This window comes from Rhinoderma darwinii, chromosome 4, assembly GCF_050947455.1.
Source record: "Rhinoderma darwinii isolate aRhiDar2 chromosome 4, aRhiDar2.hap1, whole genome shotgun sequence".
Classification (NCBI taxonomy): Eukaryota; Metazoa; Chordata; class Amphibia; order Anura; family Rhinodermatidae; genus Rhinoderma; species Rhinoderma darwinii.
The window spans coordinates 311042006-311057750 of record NC_134690.1 but is presented as its reverse complement, the minus strand read 5'-3'; the positions used below and the strand labels follow the sequence as shown (position 1 = coordinate 311057750).

At 47.1% G+C, this 15745-nt stretch overlaps 1 protein-coding gene across 2 annotated transcripts; it reads right to left on the bottom strand.

Moving 5' to 3' along the window:
• Nucleotides 1-497: 497 nt before the first annotated feature.
• LOC142761213 (histone H3-like centromeric protein A) lies at nucleotides 498-9359 on the bottom strand. 2 transcript variants are annotated; one of them, XM_075864401.1, is made up of 5 exons: nucleotides 9192-9359; nucleotides 3814-3915; nucleotides 1569-1705; nucleotides 1423-1500; nucleotides 498-1121 (listed from the first exon to the last, which is right to left on the bottom strand). In XM_075864401.1, the coding sequence occupies exons 2-5, from the start codon at nucleotides 3896-3898 to the stop codon at nucleotides 990-992; spliced, it is 432 nt and encodes a 143-aa protein (XP_075720516.1). In that variant the 5' UTR covers nucleotides 3899-3915; nucleotides 9192-9359; the 3' UTR covers nucleotides 498-989. The 2 variants fall into 2 exon arrangements, with proteins under 2 accessions (XP_075720516.1, XP_075720517.1); XM_075864402.1 differs by having other exon boundaries at nucleotides 3814-3912; nucleotides 9192-9358.
• Between the last annotated feature and the right edge of the window lie 6386 nt (nucleotides 9360-15745).

Sequence of the window (15745 nt, the reverse complement as noted above, 5' to 3'; positions counted from 1 at the left end):
ATCACAAAGGAGAAAACCCAGCGTCTGGTGATGTCCATGGGTTCCAGACTTCAGGCCATCATTGCCTGCAAAGGATTCTCTACAAAGTATTAAAAAAAACATTTATGGTAATGTTAATTTGTCCAATCACTTTTGATCACCTGAAATGAGGAGGTTGTGTAGAAAAATGGTGGCAATTCCTAAACTTTTCACAGGAGATTTTTGTTTAACCCCTTGAAATAAACCTGAAAGTTTAAACTTCAATTGCATCTCAGTTGTTTCATTTCAAATCCAATGTGGTGGCAGCAAAACCCAAATCATGAAGATTGTGTCACTGCCCAAATAATTCTGGACCCAACCCACACACCCACCCACACAGCAAACACTCTGAACAAGCATAGCTGCAGTCTAAAGAATGGGCGTGGGACAGAGCAAGAGTATTGAACTACAGCGAAGCTGGAGTCATTGATCATATCCAAGCCCTTATGAAGATTAGTCTAAAATGATGAAGATCAAAGTTATAATATAAATTTTTTTTTTATTTGAAAAAATTAACAAATCTTCACAGAATAAAAACAGGAAGCGGATCATAAACTCAGCAGAACAATTAGAAGGTAAGCCAGATCAGAGGTTTCATTAGCGGTTGTGTCCAGCGTCTTTGTTAGCGGTTTTGTCCAGCAGTGCCGCCTTGTGGTCATTTTCTGTGCTACATCCTGGACCCCTACAACCCACTACATAGCTGGACAGAAAAACTACTGCACTACCACCCTGCAAACTGCAGTGGCAGCCATATTGGTTGTAACAACTTTCCCATGAACAGATAAAACAAAGAAAAAAACTCCACTGCAACCAGTGTCAGGAGGGGGCGCTAAAGCCGGTTTACTCTTCCAAACTGGATCTTTTATGCAATGGTAAAACTTGTATTACCCAATAGATTTTCTCCATTAATATAAAACTATTTACACGTGATCATTCTTCATCAAATCTTGAGAGATAAAACGGCAGCGTTATCACAGTCCATACGGGATGCCTCGGATTCTCCGTGCGAGCTGCATGTCCTTCACAAAGAGAGTGACCCTATTGGCCTGGTGACTGCAGAGGTAAGAATCTTCAAAGAGCCGCACGAGGAAGGCCTCAGCTGACTGTGGATACAGAAGAGCATTAGTCCCTCTTAAAGTGACAGCACTCCCGGTATAATTTACTACACAGCTCGAAGGACTGATCAGATTTCACTTTTAGGAGCTGTTAGCTAGAGTGATGGTGGGGGGGGGGTCTGGCCTCTGGAACTCCCACAATGCTTCACAACCCCTATGCAAATGTCCCGCTAGGGCATATGGATGTGTTAGAGGGGGCGGGGGCTGAGTAGTGAACCACTGCTAAGAGCAGCTCCCCCTCTGGTTGACCCATGCGTTACATGGACAGTGCATTGTATGAGATACTGACCTCTTGTAGCGCCATAAGTGCGGTGCTTTGCCAGTAGTAAAACACGCCGCGGGAATACTTCAGGCAGATCTCTCTCACCTGCAAGAATAAAAGGGGAATATCACCGACAATAAAGAGGAGCAGCCGCAGAGGACACATCCACTCACCAGGCGGAAAAACGGGGCTTTCTGAATGAGCAGATTGGTTGATTTTTGGTACTTTCTTATTTCCATCAGCGCACGGGCTCCTGGGCGGTAGCGTCTTCTTCGTTGCGTGCTCGGTCTGCGACTTGTTTCCCCTCTTCCTGTAAGAAAGAAATCCATAATCACAGCTGAAAATGAATCTCCCGCTACATGGAAATTCACTGTCTGGCCGGGTTCACACGTAGCGTAAACACGGCGGATTTTCTGCAACGGATTTCATTGCGGAAACTCCACAGCGTAATACAGAAGCAGAAGAGTGGAGGAGATTCAAACAAATCTCATCCAGACGCAGCGGAAAAAAACCCGCCAAACTTACCCAGATCTCTCTGCTCCTGCGTTCAACCCGGCCTCCAGGGATGATGTCTCATCCCATATGACTGCTGCAGAACATCAGAGGGACACGTCACCATGGCTACGGGTAAGTATGGGTTTTTGGTTTTTTCTCTACCTTCTATGGACATTCCAGCCGAAAAACTGCACTTTTTCAGCCAGAATTATCTCCGGTGCCCAGGGCCAATACGCTGTGTACTTTTACGCTGCGTATCTGCCCTGTGTGAACATGGCCTATTACCTTAATGTCCCCCAAGGAACATCAGGTAAACAGATTTAAAACAGAACATGCTACCTGCAGCCACCACTAGAGGGAGCTCATTGTATATGGTTGTACATTGAACTTGGTAACAAAACAGTATGCAGTGAGCTCCCTCTAGTGGTGGCTGCAGGGAGACAAAATTATACCATGTAACTGTCAACGCAGGAGATTTAGAGCTCTGTTTCAGAAAACTGTGTTCCAACTGCTGTAAAACTACATTAAGAAATTAATCAGCACAGAATGTTGGACCTAAAAAGGATATAAATGTGGACGTTCAAATTTTAGATACTTTTCTATGACTGATAATTTGGGGTCCATCAAGTCCCATTGATACCGGATTAAAGGGGTTGTACCACGAAAATAATTTTTCACCTATCCACAAGATAGGTGATAAATGCCGGATCGCTGCGGGTTGTTAACAAGAGAGTGCGGGTCCCAGAGTGGTGGTCATTCAATTCATTCTCTATGGCAGTGGTCCCCAACCTATTTGCACCGAGGACCGGTTTGATGCAAGAACATTTTTGCGGGGACCGGCAGAGGGGTGGGGGGGTTAGAGTCAGTTCACACATTGCGTAAATACGGCGTATACCTGTATTATAATACCTGTATTATGCTGCGGAAAATCAGCAGCATAATACAGTAGCAGCAAAGTGGATGAGATAAAACAAGTCTCATCCACACGCTGCATAAACGGAGTAGAAAAAAGGCTCAGAAATTGACGTCACAAAATCGCGCAGAGTGCATAATTGGGCAAGGACAGTCAATCCGGCTCCAGCATTCAATTCAACTGTATCTGCGTCATAAGGATGCAGATGCAGTTGGAATTGGGACCAGCGGCAGTCACATGGGATGAAACATCATCCCAGGAGGCCGGCCTGGATGACGTTAGAGGACCGGCCTCCTGGGATGACGTTTCATCCCATGTGACAGCCGCTGCAGCCAATCACAGGCTGCAGTGGTCTCCTGTGATGAAACGTCATCCCAGGAGGCCTGCTCAGCAGTTTTTCGCAGTGGACATTCCTGGGGCGAAAAACTGCACCACAGTTTGGTGGGAGTTTTCGCCAGAAATTCCCTGAGGCCATAGGAGCTGATATCAGATACCCCGGCCCGGTATCAAATGAACCACTGCCCGGTGGTTGGGGATCACTACTCTATGGGACTGAGGGAGACAGCGAGCATTGTACTTGACTATTTCCATCTATCCCATAGGGAATGAATAGAGCGGTCGGACTGCAGGTTGGAAATTCTTAGATCCCTCATTTCATAATATATCTTCATGGGTGTGAGATGTGTTCTCAGATTCCCTTCCCAGAGCCATATAGTAACGTGCTTCCTGCAATCACCACTAGGGGGAGACGATTGTGCACATGCATACAGCTCCTGTTGTGCCTATATACATCAGTCCTCAGTTTGCTTCCCCTAGTGGCGGCCTTGTGCTACAGAAATTTGTGTATGTAACAGATTTTTACCTGCATAGAAAAACGAACCCCCTAAGATATAAAGCTGAGAAACTGATTACAATCTAGTATTACACGACCCGAGGTTATCCGGAATTCATTTTTAAAATAAAATATATAATGAGAGTGATAAGATGATCAAGGTGCAACTTTCTCTTACTTGGCGGAGATTGAGGAGGAGCTGCAGGTTTCTTCTGCGGCTGCGCCGCCTTCCTGCGGGACGAGCTTTTCTGGGGTGGTTTCATGATGATGTAAAACGCTGCTGAGAGACATACAATCAGTTAAGCGGATAAGAGACGGTGACAATTCAGCAGAATCACAGGTGACGTAGGATAAACGGAGCGGTTTTATACTGACTGATGCCACCAATGCAAGTGACAAGAAAGTGATGACATTGACGGTGAAGATATGAGATTGCCGGATGTCAGTAATTAACGCACGCTGCATCAATGAATACAATAGATCCTCGTGGCATCAATTACCAGAACAGCGACATCAATGATCTATTTAATAATGCGGCAACAGAAGAGCTACCCGCAGCAGATCCCGCAAGCAATGGGCAGATGTTTGCAGACGTAATGGAGCCGTCTTTTCAGGCGTGATTCGAGGCGTAAAACGCCTGAAAATAGGTCGTGTGCACAGAACCTTACAGAGAATCCGTAATCCAGACAAAGGTGGGAAATGTAAAACTGGAGCAAAGGAAAAGTGGAGCAGTCGTCATGGAAATGAAAGGCCGCAGCTGGAGGACGATGAGCTGCAACAATGCAGTACAAATATACAGAAATAAAACATCTAAGGGTATGTGCACACACACTAATTACGTCCGTAATTTACGGACGTATATCGGCAGCAAGTACCGGGCCGAACACAGTGCAGGGAGCCGGGCTCCTAGCATCATACTTATGTACGATGCTAGGAGTCCCTGCCTCGCTGCAGGACAACTGTCCCGTACTGAAAACATGATTTCAGTACGGGACAGTTGTCCTGCAGCGAGGCAGGGACTCCTAGCATCGTACATAACTATGATGCTAGGAGCCCGGCTCCCTGCACTGTGTTCGGTCCGGGACTTGCAGCCAAAATACGTCCGTCAACTACGGACGTAATTAGTGTGTGTGCACATACCCTAATAATCAATATGATCTCTAGACAGGCAGCAGCGAAAATGTATAAAATCAACACACACGATAGACGAGGAGAAGAAACATTCAGTCGAGAGTGCAACTTTTCTTAGGACTCTCTGCTTTGTGCCGTTTCTCTGTTATTCCTCCTGGAAATGTAAGAATTAACAGCTGTGTGTTACCAGTTGGGGGTGTGTCCCTACACAAACTGACAACGTCCAATCAGTGCTGACAGAGAGACTGTAGGGACACAACCTTTGATGAGGAGAATGGCAACACCAAGTTATCTATTAATACATACATTTCTTATCTATTAATACATACATTTCTAGGAGGAACAACAGAGGAACGGCACAAGCCAGAGATCTGAGAAAATACGCTCCAGAATAGTTATTTCATGGGGAATACAGGTATTTACTATAAGGGTATGTTCACACGCAGTGGTTTCAGACCTAATTCTGGCGTTTTACGACTCGAATTACGGCTGAAAAAACGCCCATAATACGCCTACAAACATCTGCCCATTGCTTTCAATGGGAATTACGATGTTCTGTTCGCATGAGCCTTAATTTTACGTGTCGCTGTCAAAATACGGCGCGTAAAATGACGGCTCGTCAAAAGAAGTGCAGGACACTTTTGGAGCCGTTTTCTCATAGACTCGTAAAACAGCTCCAAAAAACGGCTGTAAAAAACGCAGCGAAAAACGCGAGTGGTTAAAAAAAAACATCTGAAAATCAGGAGCTGTTTTCGCCTGAAAACAGCTCCGTATTTTCAGACGTTTTTGCTCACTGCGTGTGAACAGAACCTTACAGACACGTCAGGAGAAGTGACGGCTCCTCTTTAATAATATTGTCTGTATCCTGTATAATTCATGAGGACGCACGTGCTGCCCGGCGTGATGTCAGCGTCACCGTATCTATCAATGATTATACACTGAACTCTAGAAAACTGCCAGATACACCAGGACGACTGTATACATCAGAGTTTCCCAACCTTTTCAGGCTCGAGGCACCCCAGGGAAAAAAAATAATTCTCAGGGCACCCCTACCAAAAATTGTTTACAAAACGACAAAAAATGGCGAAAAACAAGCAGTACACTCTTAGGTTATGTTCACACAACGTTTTTTTGTAAGGCAGAAACTAAAAATCTGCCTCCAAATTCATTTACGAATTTTGAGGCAGATTTTGAATTGACAGCGCTGTTTGACTTTTTTTTTTGCTGTGTTTTTTGCCCACATTTTTTTTAAGCCGTTGAAGCGAATGCAAAAACCGCAGACAAAAAAGCACCAAACGAGCGCCACAGGTTTTTTCTGCCTCCTATTAATTTCAATGGGAGGTCAGAGGTGGAAACCACTTGAAGAACATCAGCCCCCCACTCACAGTAATGACCGTCAGCCCCCCCACTCCCAGTAATGACCGTCAGCCCCCCCACTCACAGTAATGACCGTCAGCCCCCCACACATAGTAATGACCGTCAGCCCCCCCACTCCCAGTAATGACCGTCAGCCCCCCACTCACAGTAATGACCGTCAGCCCCCCACACATAGTAATGACCGTCAGCCCCCCCACTCCCAGTAATGACCGTCAGCCCCCCACTCACAGTAATGACCGTCAGCCCCCCCACTCACAGTAATGACCGTCAGCCCCCCACTCACAGTAATGACCGTCAGCCCCCCCACTCACAGTAATGACCGTCAGCCCCCCCACTCACAGTAATGACCGTCAGCCCCCCCACTCCCAGTAATGACCGTCAGCCCCCCCCACTCCCAGTAATGACCGTCAGCCCCCCCCACTCACAGTAATGACCGTCAGCCCCCCCACTCACAGTAATGACCGTCCAGCCCCCCCCACTCCCAGTAATGACCGTCAGCCCCCCCCCACTCCCAGTAATGACCGTCAGCCCCCCCCCACTCACAGTAATGACCGTCAGCCCCCCCACTCACAGTAATGACCGTCAGCCCCCCCACTCACAGTAATGACCGTCCAGCCCCCCCCACACACAGTAATGACCGTCAGCCCCCCACACACAGTAATGACCGTCAGCCCCCCCCCCACTCACAGTAATGACCGTCAGCCCCCCCACTCACAGTAATGACCGTCCAGCCCCCCCACTCACAGTAATGACCGTCCAGCCCCCCCACTCACAGTAATGACCGTCCAGCCCCCCCACTCACAGTAATGACCGTCCAGCCCCCCCCACACACAGTAATGACCGTCAGCCCCCCACACACAGTAATGACCGTCAGCCCCCCACACACAGTAATGACCGTCAGCCCCCCACACACAGTAATGACCGTCAGCCCCCCACACACAGTAATGACCGTCAGCCCCCCACACACAGTAATGACCGTCAGCCCCCCACACACAGTAATGACCGTCAGCCCCCCCACACACAGTAATGACCGTCAGCCCCCCCACACACAGTAATGACCGTCAGCCCCCGACACACAGTAATGACCGTCAGCCCCCCCCCACACAGTAATGACCGTCAGCCCCCCACACCGTAATGACCGTCAGCCCCCCCCCACACAGTAATGACCGTCAGCCCCCCACACACAGTAATGACAGTCAACCCCCCCACTCCCAGTAATGACCGTCAGCCCCCCACTCCCAGTAATGACCGTCAGCCCCCCACTCCCAGTAATGACCGTCAGCCCCCCACTCCCAGTAATGACCGTCAGCCCCCCCCACACAGTAATGACCGTCAGCCCCCCACTCCCAGTAATGACCGTCAGCCCCCCACTCACAGTAATAACCGTCAGCCCCCCACTCCCAGTAATGACCGTCAGCCCCCCACTCCCAGTAATGACCGTCAGCCCCCCCACTCCCAGTAATGACCGTCAGCCCCCCCACTCCCAGTAATGACGTCAGCCCCCCCACTCCCAGTAATGACGTCAGCCCCCCCACTCCCAGTAATGACGTCAGCCCCCCACTCCCAGTAATGACCGTCAGCCCCGCACTCCCAGTAATGACCGTCAGCCCCCCACTCACATTATAATGACCCCTCAGTAAAGCCACCATCAGCCTCCGTCCCTAGTAAAATGACCACCAGCCCCCTCCAGTAAAGCCACCATCAGCCTCAGTCCCCCCGCCCCCCGATAAAATAACCATCTGCCCCTCTAGTAAAGGGACCATCACAGACAGAAAGTGTGATTACCCCTGGGGAAGGAATAAATAAGGAGGTATAAGAACAACAACTCCCAGCATGTCCAGGATGTTATGTGATATCAGAGAAAGTTTACAGGAGGAGGTATAAGAGGAGAGGACTACAACTCCCAGCATGTCCAGACTTAGTATGGGATATCAGAGGACATTACAGGGAGGAGGTATAAGAGAAGAGAACTACAACTCCCAGCATGCCCAGACTGTTGTGTGATATCAGAGAACATTATAGAGAGGAGGTATAAGAGGAGAGAACTACAACTCCCAGCATGTCCAGACTTAGTATGGGGTATCAGAGGACATTACAGGGAGGAGGTATAAGAGGAAAGGACTACAACTCCCAGCATATCCAGGACGTTATTATGGGATATCAGAGGACATTACAGGGAGGAGGTATAAGAGGAGAGGACTACAACTCCCAGCATGTCCAGGCTGTTATTATGGGATATCAGAGGACATTACAGGGAGGAGGTATAAGAGGAGAGGACTACAACTACCAGCATGTCCAGACTGTTATTATGGGATATCAGAGGACATTACAGGGTGGAGGTATAAGAGGAGAGAACTACAACTGCCAGCATGTCCAGGACGTTATTATGGGATATCAGAGGACATTACAGGGAGAAGGTAGAAGAGGAGAGGACTACAACTCCCAGCATGTCCAGGACGTTATTATGGGATATCAGAGGACATTACAGGAGGAGGAGGTATAAGCGGAGAGAACTACAACTACCAGCATGCCCAGACTGTTATTATGGGATATCTGAGGACATTACAGTGAGGAGGTATAAGAGGAAAGGACTAAAACTCCCAGCATGTCCAGGACGTTATTATGGGATATCAGAGGACATTACAGGGAGGAGGTATAAGAAGAGAGAACTACAACTCCCAGCATGTCCAGGACGTTATTATGGGATATCAGAGGACATTACAGGGAGGAGGTATAAGAGGACTACAACTCCCAGCATGTCCAGGCTGTTATTATGGGATATCAGAGGACATTACAGGGAGGAGGTATAAGAGGAGAGAACTACAACTACCAGCATGTCCAGGACGTTATTATGGGATATCAGAGGACATTACAGGGAGGAGGTATAAGAGGAGAGGACTACAACTCCCAGCATGTCCAGGCTGTTATTATGGGATATCAGAGGACATTACAGGGAGGAGGTATAAGAGGAGAGAACTACAACTACCCACATTCCCCTGGCTCCATTTCTCACACAACTGCTAAGAAAGTAAAGAAAAACGCACTTACCCTGCCCAGTGTTAATGGCTCCTCTCCCTCCGTCAGGCTTCTAGTGGGAAGCGGTGGGCGGTACTTGTAACAGACGTCCGCGCGTCACGTCTGCTACAACGTCGGGGGCGGAGCTTGTAGCAAAAAAAATAATTATTATTTTTGCCGTGGATGAGCCGCGGCACCCCTGAACAGCTCTCGGCACCCCGGTTGGGAACCACTGGTATAGATTATATAATAGCCCCACAATATAAATGCCACGAAAAACCAAAAGGCTCCCGCACTGCGTTCTTTCAGGTTATGTATCGCCCCCTTGTGGCTAATAGAAGAAGTACACCAAATGTTCAAACCATCGCTAAAGCCAACAAAACTATATCCTGATGTTTGATCTCCCACAATCTATAATAATTATAATACACGATCACCGCGCGGTCTCAATGACGTCATCAAGACCTCGGGCTGTAAAGAAAAGCCTGTTTATACCCCTGGGTTCCAGGATGGGTCTATTTTAGGCTCGATGGGTTTCTATCAAGTTCTATAGAAAATGCTTAGAAACGTTGTGATATATATATAAAAAAAAAACCTTTTATTGACATTAAGACCCCTTTACCAATGCCGATAATCATACAAGCGCTTGTTTTCGATCATGGGCAGCGACGATCAGACGATAAACTGCACTCATTGGTCAGCTGATCACATCTTTTATGCGTCCCAAAAAATCCTCGTTGTCCACAGCGTACAAACGGGATGTGCTGCCGACAATACGTAAACTGTACGAGCACGGACCATCGTATTAACCATCGCTCATCCCCATACAGCGTGCGTCGGCTCGTGTAAATGAGCGCCGACTCACTGGATACATCGTTGATCGTGCAAGTTCCATCTAGTGAAAAACTGTAAACAGGGAGGAGGGGGATGCAGCTGCAGTTTCTTATGCCCCACGCACGCAACCGTATTTTTCATCAGTAATTACAGCAGGGACTCTCCCATAGAAGTCTATGGGCGCTAGCGTAAATATGGGCGGCTATGGATACGCATCCGTACTCTGACCGTATTTACGGAAGCGTTGCTATGCAACATGCTGATGACATCATTTGCATCCTCCCTCTTTTTTTTACGGATCCGTATATACCGATGCAATATGGACAGTTTTTCGGGATAGATGAAAATACGGTCGTGTGCATGGGGCCTTACTTGGTGTTGCAATGAGGGGGAGGGGTAGCGGCTGGTACTTGCTAGTTATACTATTACTGATATACTCATTAAAGGGGTCTTCCCATCAGACACATTTATGACGTATCCATAGGATGTCAGATAGATGAGGGTCCCACCTCCGGCTTTGTCTGATCTGTTTCCGTAACTCCCATAGTAGTGAATGCGGGTCCCAGAGGTGGGACCCCAATCTACCTGACATTTATGACATATCCGCACGGAGCTATGGATAACACGGAGCTATGGATGAGGGCGAGCGGTCGTTACTCCGATCGCTCGTCCCCATACGTTATTATCATGTCGGCAGCGCGTTTCTCTGTTTACACAGGGAGATGCGCTGCCGACAACAATAATATTTCACTTTTTTAAAACGATACGACCAGCAGATGATTGGGTGTTTGCTCGTTCATCTGCGGATCGCTGCCCTTTTTACACAGCGCAATTATCAGCAACGAGCGTTATATGAACACTTGTCTGCCCGATAATCGTCCTGTGTAAAGAACATTTAAGGCTAAGTTCACACAGAGTTTTTTTACGAGTTTTTTGACACGGAAACCGCGCCGCAAAACTCGTCAAAAACGCCCCTAAATTGCCTCCCATTGATTTCAATGGGAGGCGTCGGCGTCTTTTTCCCGCGAGCAGTAAAACTGCCTCGCGGGAAAAAGAAGCGACATGCCCTATCTTCGGGCGTTTACGCCTCTGACCTCCCATTGACTTCAATGGGAGGCAGAGAAAGCGTATTTCGCGGTGTATTATGCCCGCGGCGCTCAATGGCCGCGGGCGAAAAACGCAGCGAAAATCGGCGTGCAGGGAGAGGAAAATGTACCTCAAACTTCCAAACGGAATTTTGAGGCAGATATTCCTCCTGCAAAAAACTCTGTGTGAACATAGCCTTAGGCTATGTTCACACGGAGTATTTTGCCGAGTTTTTTGACGCGGTATCCGCGTCGCAAAACTCGGCAAAAACGGCCCGAGAACGCCTCCCATTGATTTCAATGGGAGGAGTCAGCGTCTTTTTCCCGCGAGCAGTAAAACTGCCTCGCGGGAAAAAGAAGCGACATGCCCTATCTTCGGGCGCTTCCGCCTCTGACCTCCCATTGACTTCAATGGGAGGCAGAGAAAGCGTATTTCGCGCTGTTTTATGCCCGCGGTGCTCAATGGCCGCGGGCAAAAAACGCCGCGAAAATCGGCGTGCAGGGAGAGGAAAATCTGCCTCAAAGTTCCAAACAGAATTTTGAGGCAGATATTCCTCCCCCAAAATACTCCGTGTGAACATAGCCTTAGACTCATGTCCTGGTTACTACACTTCAGTGGAAAGCTAGCGGCAGTCGCCACTAGGGGGAGCTACTGTAAATGTATTTATATTGTGCTAACTGACGTTAACCCCTTAGTGACCATCCCATTTTAGGCCCTAATGACCAAGCTATTTTATTCGTTTTTCTATAGTCGCATTCAAAGAGCTCTAAGGCCTCATGCACACGACCGTGTTCGGTCCGTGATATACGGTCCGCATGTCGGCCGCTTGTCCCGGACCGTACAAAGTACAGGGAGCCGGGCTCCTAGCATCATACTTATCTATGACGCTAGGTGTCACTGCCTATCCACGTAACTACTGTCACACACTAAAACATGATTACAGTACGGGACAGTAGTTCCGCGGACAGGCAGTGACCCCTATCGTCATAGATAAGTGTGATGCTAGGAGCCCGACTCCCTGCACTGTGTTCGGTCCGGGACATGCAGCCGACATGCGGACCGTATATCACGGACCGAACACGGTCGTGTGCATGGGGCCTAACTTTTTTATTTTTTCAGCACCCCACAGGTGTCTCATATATTTTATTAGAAATGGGCAGTGAAAATGAAAAATGACATTATTTTCCAATAAGACGCAGCATTAGTTAAAAATGTTTCATTTTCTCAACAAATAAAGGAGAAAAAGCACCGTAACATTTGTAAAGCAACTTCTTCAGAGTAGGGAAATACCCCACACGTGGTCATAAACTGCTATTTGGACACACAGCAAGGCTCTAAAGGGAAGGAGCGCCATTTAGTATTTGGAGTGGAGATTTTATAAGATTCGTTTTTTGACACCAGGTTGCATTGAGCTATAGTACCAGTACAGTGGTACCCCCCGAAAAATTACCCCATTTTGGAAACTAGATCCCTCAAAGAATTGATCTAGGGGTGTAGTGAGCATTTTGCAAAAATGAGTAAACAATAGATGTTGCAGATTGAAAATTGCTTTTTTCTACAAATCTGCCATTTCAGTGCCCAATGTGTTGTGCCCAGCTTGTACCACCGTAGACACACATCCCATAAATTGTTAAGCGGGTTCTCCAGAATACACCATATGTGGTCATAAATTGCCGTTTGGGTACACTGCCAGGCTCAGTTGGACCAACATTTGGCTTTTGAAGCGCAGATTTTGCTTTGTGTATTAGTGGTATTTCAGCTTATAATGTGGGGGCATATGTGAACTGGGCGGAGTACATCAGAGTATATGTAAGCTGTGCGGAGTACATCAGGGTATATGTAAGCTATGCGGAGTACATCAGGGTATATGTAATATGCGCGGAGTACATCAGGATATATGTAAGCTGTGGAGTACATCAGGGTATATGTAAGCTGTGCGGAGTACATCAGGGTATATGTTAGCTGGGTGGAGTACATCAGGATATATGTAAACTGGGCGGAGTACATCAGGGTATATGTAAGCTGTGCAGAGTAGATCAGGGTATATGTAATATGCGCGGAGTACATCGGATATATGTAAACTGTGGAGTACATCAGGGTATATGTAATATGTGCGGGTACATCAGGCTATATGCAAGCTGTGAGGAGTACATCAGGGTATATGTAAGCTGTGCGGAGTACATCAGGGTATATGTAATATGCGCGGAGTACATCGGATATATGTAAACTGTGGAGTACATCAGGGTATATGTAATATGTGCGGGTACATCAGGCTATATGCAAGCTGTGAGGAGTACATCAGGGTATATGTAAGATGTGCGGAGTACATCAGGGTATATGTAAGCTGGGCGGAGTACATCAGGGTATATGTAGGCTGGGCGGAGTACATCAGGGTATATGTAAGATGTGCGGAGTACATCAGGGTATATGTAAGCTGGGCGGAGTACATCAGGGTATATGTAAGATGTGCGGAGTAGATCAGGGTATATGTAAGCTGGGCGGAATACATCAGGGCATATGTAAACTGGGCGGAGTACATCAGGGTATATGTAAGCTGGGCGGAGTACATCAGGGCATATGTAAGCTGGGCGGAGTACATCAGGGTATATGTAAGTTGGGCGGAGTACATCAGGGTATATGTAAGCTGGGCGGAGTGCAACAGGTCATAATAGGATGATGTAATAAATGGGGAGAATGAATAATACATGGATTGGTGTGGTACGCTTTGAACCAATTATTTTATGCACAGGCCGGGTTTATTGGGTATTATATAGAATATCTGCGCTCCAGTATTGCCTAATCTTTGACTTCTTCACTAGCCCTATAAGCCGCACAAGGCCCTAAAGTTTCCTCATCTCCGATGCATCTACAGGGTCCACCTGTGGGGTCCAGCAAATGACGATGTGGGGTATTTTGTGAAATTCTACTGGACCTAAAAAATTAGTCTGGGTCGTCATTTAGCATCATTGCGTTTTGAGAGCCATAACGTGTTATTTTTCTGAGCGGTGTGAGGGCGCGTTTTTTGTGGAACGAGCTGTAATTTTTATTGGTTCCATTTTGGGGTACATGCGATTTTTTTATCACTATTTATTCCATTTTTTGGGAGATGAGGAAACAACAAAACAGCAATTCTAGCACTTTTCTTTGTTTTTTTTTTACAGTGTTCACCGTGCAGTATAAACAACATGTTAACTTTATTCTGTGGGGTGATACGATTACAGCGACACCAAATTTATATCGTTTTTTTACGTTTCACTACGTTCCCACAATAAAAATACTCTTTTCTAAAAAAATCATGTTTTAGTGTCGCCATTTTCTGACAGCCATAACTTTTTTATTTTTTAGTCGATATCGCTGCGGGACGGCTTGTTTTATGCGTGACGAACTGTAGTTTCTATTGGTACCATATTGCGTTACTTGCAACTTTTTGATCACTTTTTATTAAAAAAATTTTGAGACAAGATGACCAAAAACTAAAATGCTGTCATTGTTTTTTATTAAAAATGTTTACGGTGTTCACCGTGCGGTAAAAATAATGTGATTATTTTTATAGATCAGGCCGTTCCGAACGCGGCAATACCTATTATGTATAGGTTTTTTTCATATTTAAATTTTTTTTCTAATAAAGAAGTTGATCAGGGAAACAGGGCAAGTGTTGTTTTTATTATTTATTTATTAACTTTTATTTATTTATTTTTCTTTCACATTTTTTTTTACATTTTTAACTTTTTCTTTTACATTGACCTGGGGACTTGAAGATCTGGTCTTCTGATCCCCGGTACGATACACTGCACTACTTATGTAGTGCAGTGCATCGTAACTGTCATTCTTCATTTGACAGTTAGCGTATTAGGTCGTGCCTCGGGCAGGACCTAATAGGCTAACATACCTGGGCAACCAGGAAGCCTAGTAATGGCTTCCTGGTTGCCATAGCAACTATCGCCACCCGCGATCCATCGCTGGGCGCGCAGGGGGTACAGAGGGAGCTCCCTCCCTCTGTCAACCACTTCAATGCGGCGGACGTCATTGACAGCCGCATTAAAGGGGTTAAATGGCTGCGATCGGCGGTAACAGCCATCGCAGCCATTGCAGCGGCATGTCAGCTGTGTATAACAGCTGACAGCCGCTGAAGATAAAGCGCGCACAGCTCCTGTGCTCGCTTTATCTGCAGGGCGTAACTGTACGCCCGTCTGCGGGAAATCACTATGATTTCGGACGTACAGTCACGCCCAATCGCGGGAAGGGGTTAATAATCTTTATTTCACATTTATTACTTATTTCATTAGTCCCACTAGGGGACTTTACTGTGCGATCTTCAGATCGCTGCTATAATGCTTTGGTATACTTCGTATACCAGAGCATTATTGCCTGTCAGTGTAAATCTGACAGGCAATCTATTAGGACGTGCCTCCGGCGCGTCCTAACAGGCATATGTCCAGGGCAGAACTGGAGGCTTTTATCAAGCCCACGGCTGCCATGACAACCCTTCGGAGACCCGCGATTGCATTTGCGGGCCGCCGATGGGTGACAGAGGGAGCTCACTCCCTCTGTAAACAAGTTAAATGCCGCGGTCACTATTGGCGGCATTTAACGGGTTAAACGGCCGCGATCGAAGTCAACTTCTATTGCGGGCGTTGGAGCAGGAGCTCGGCTGTCATCAGACAGCT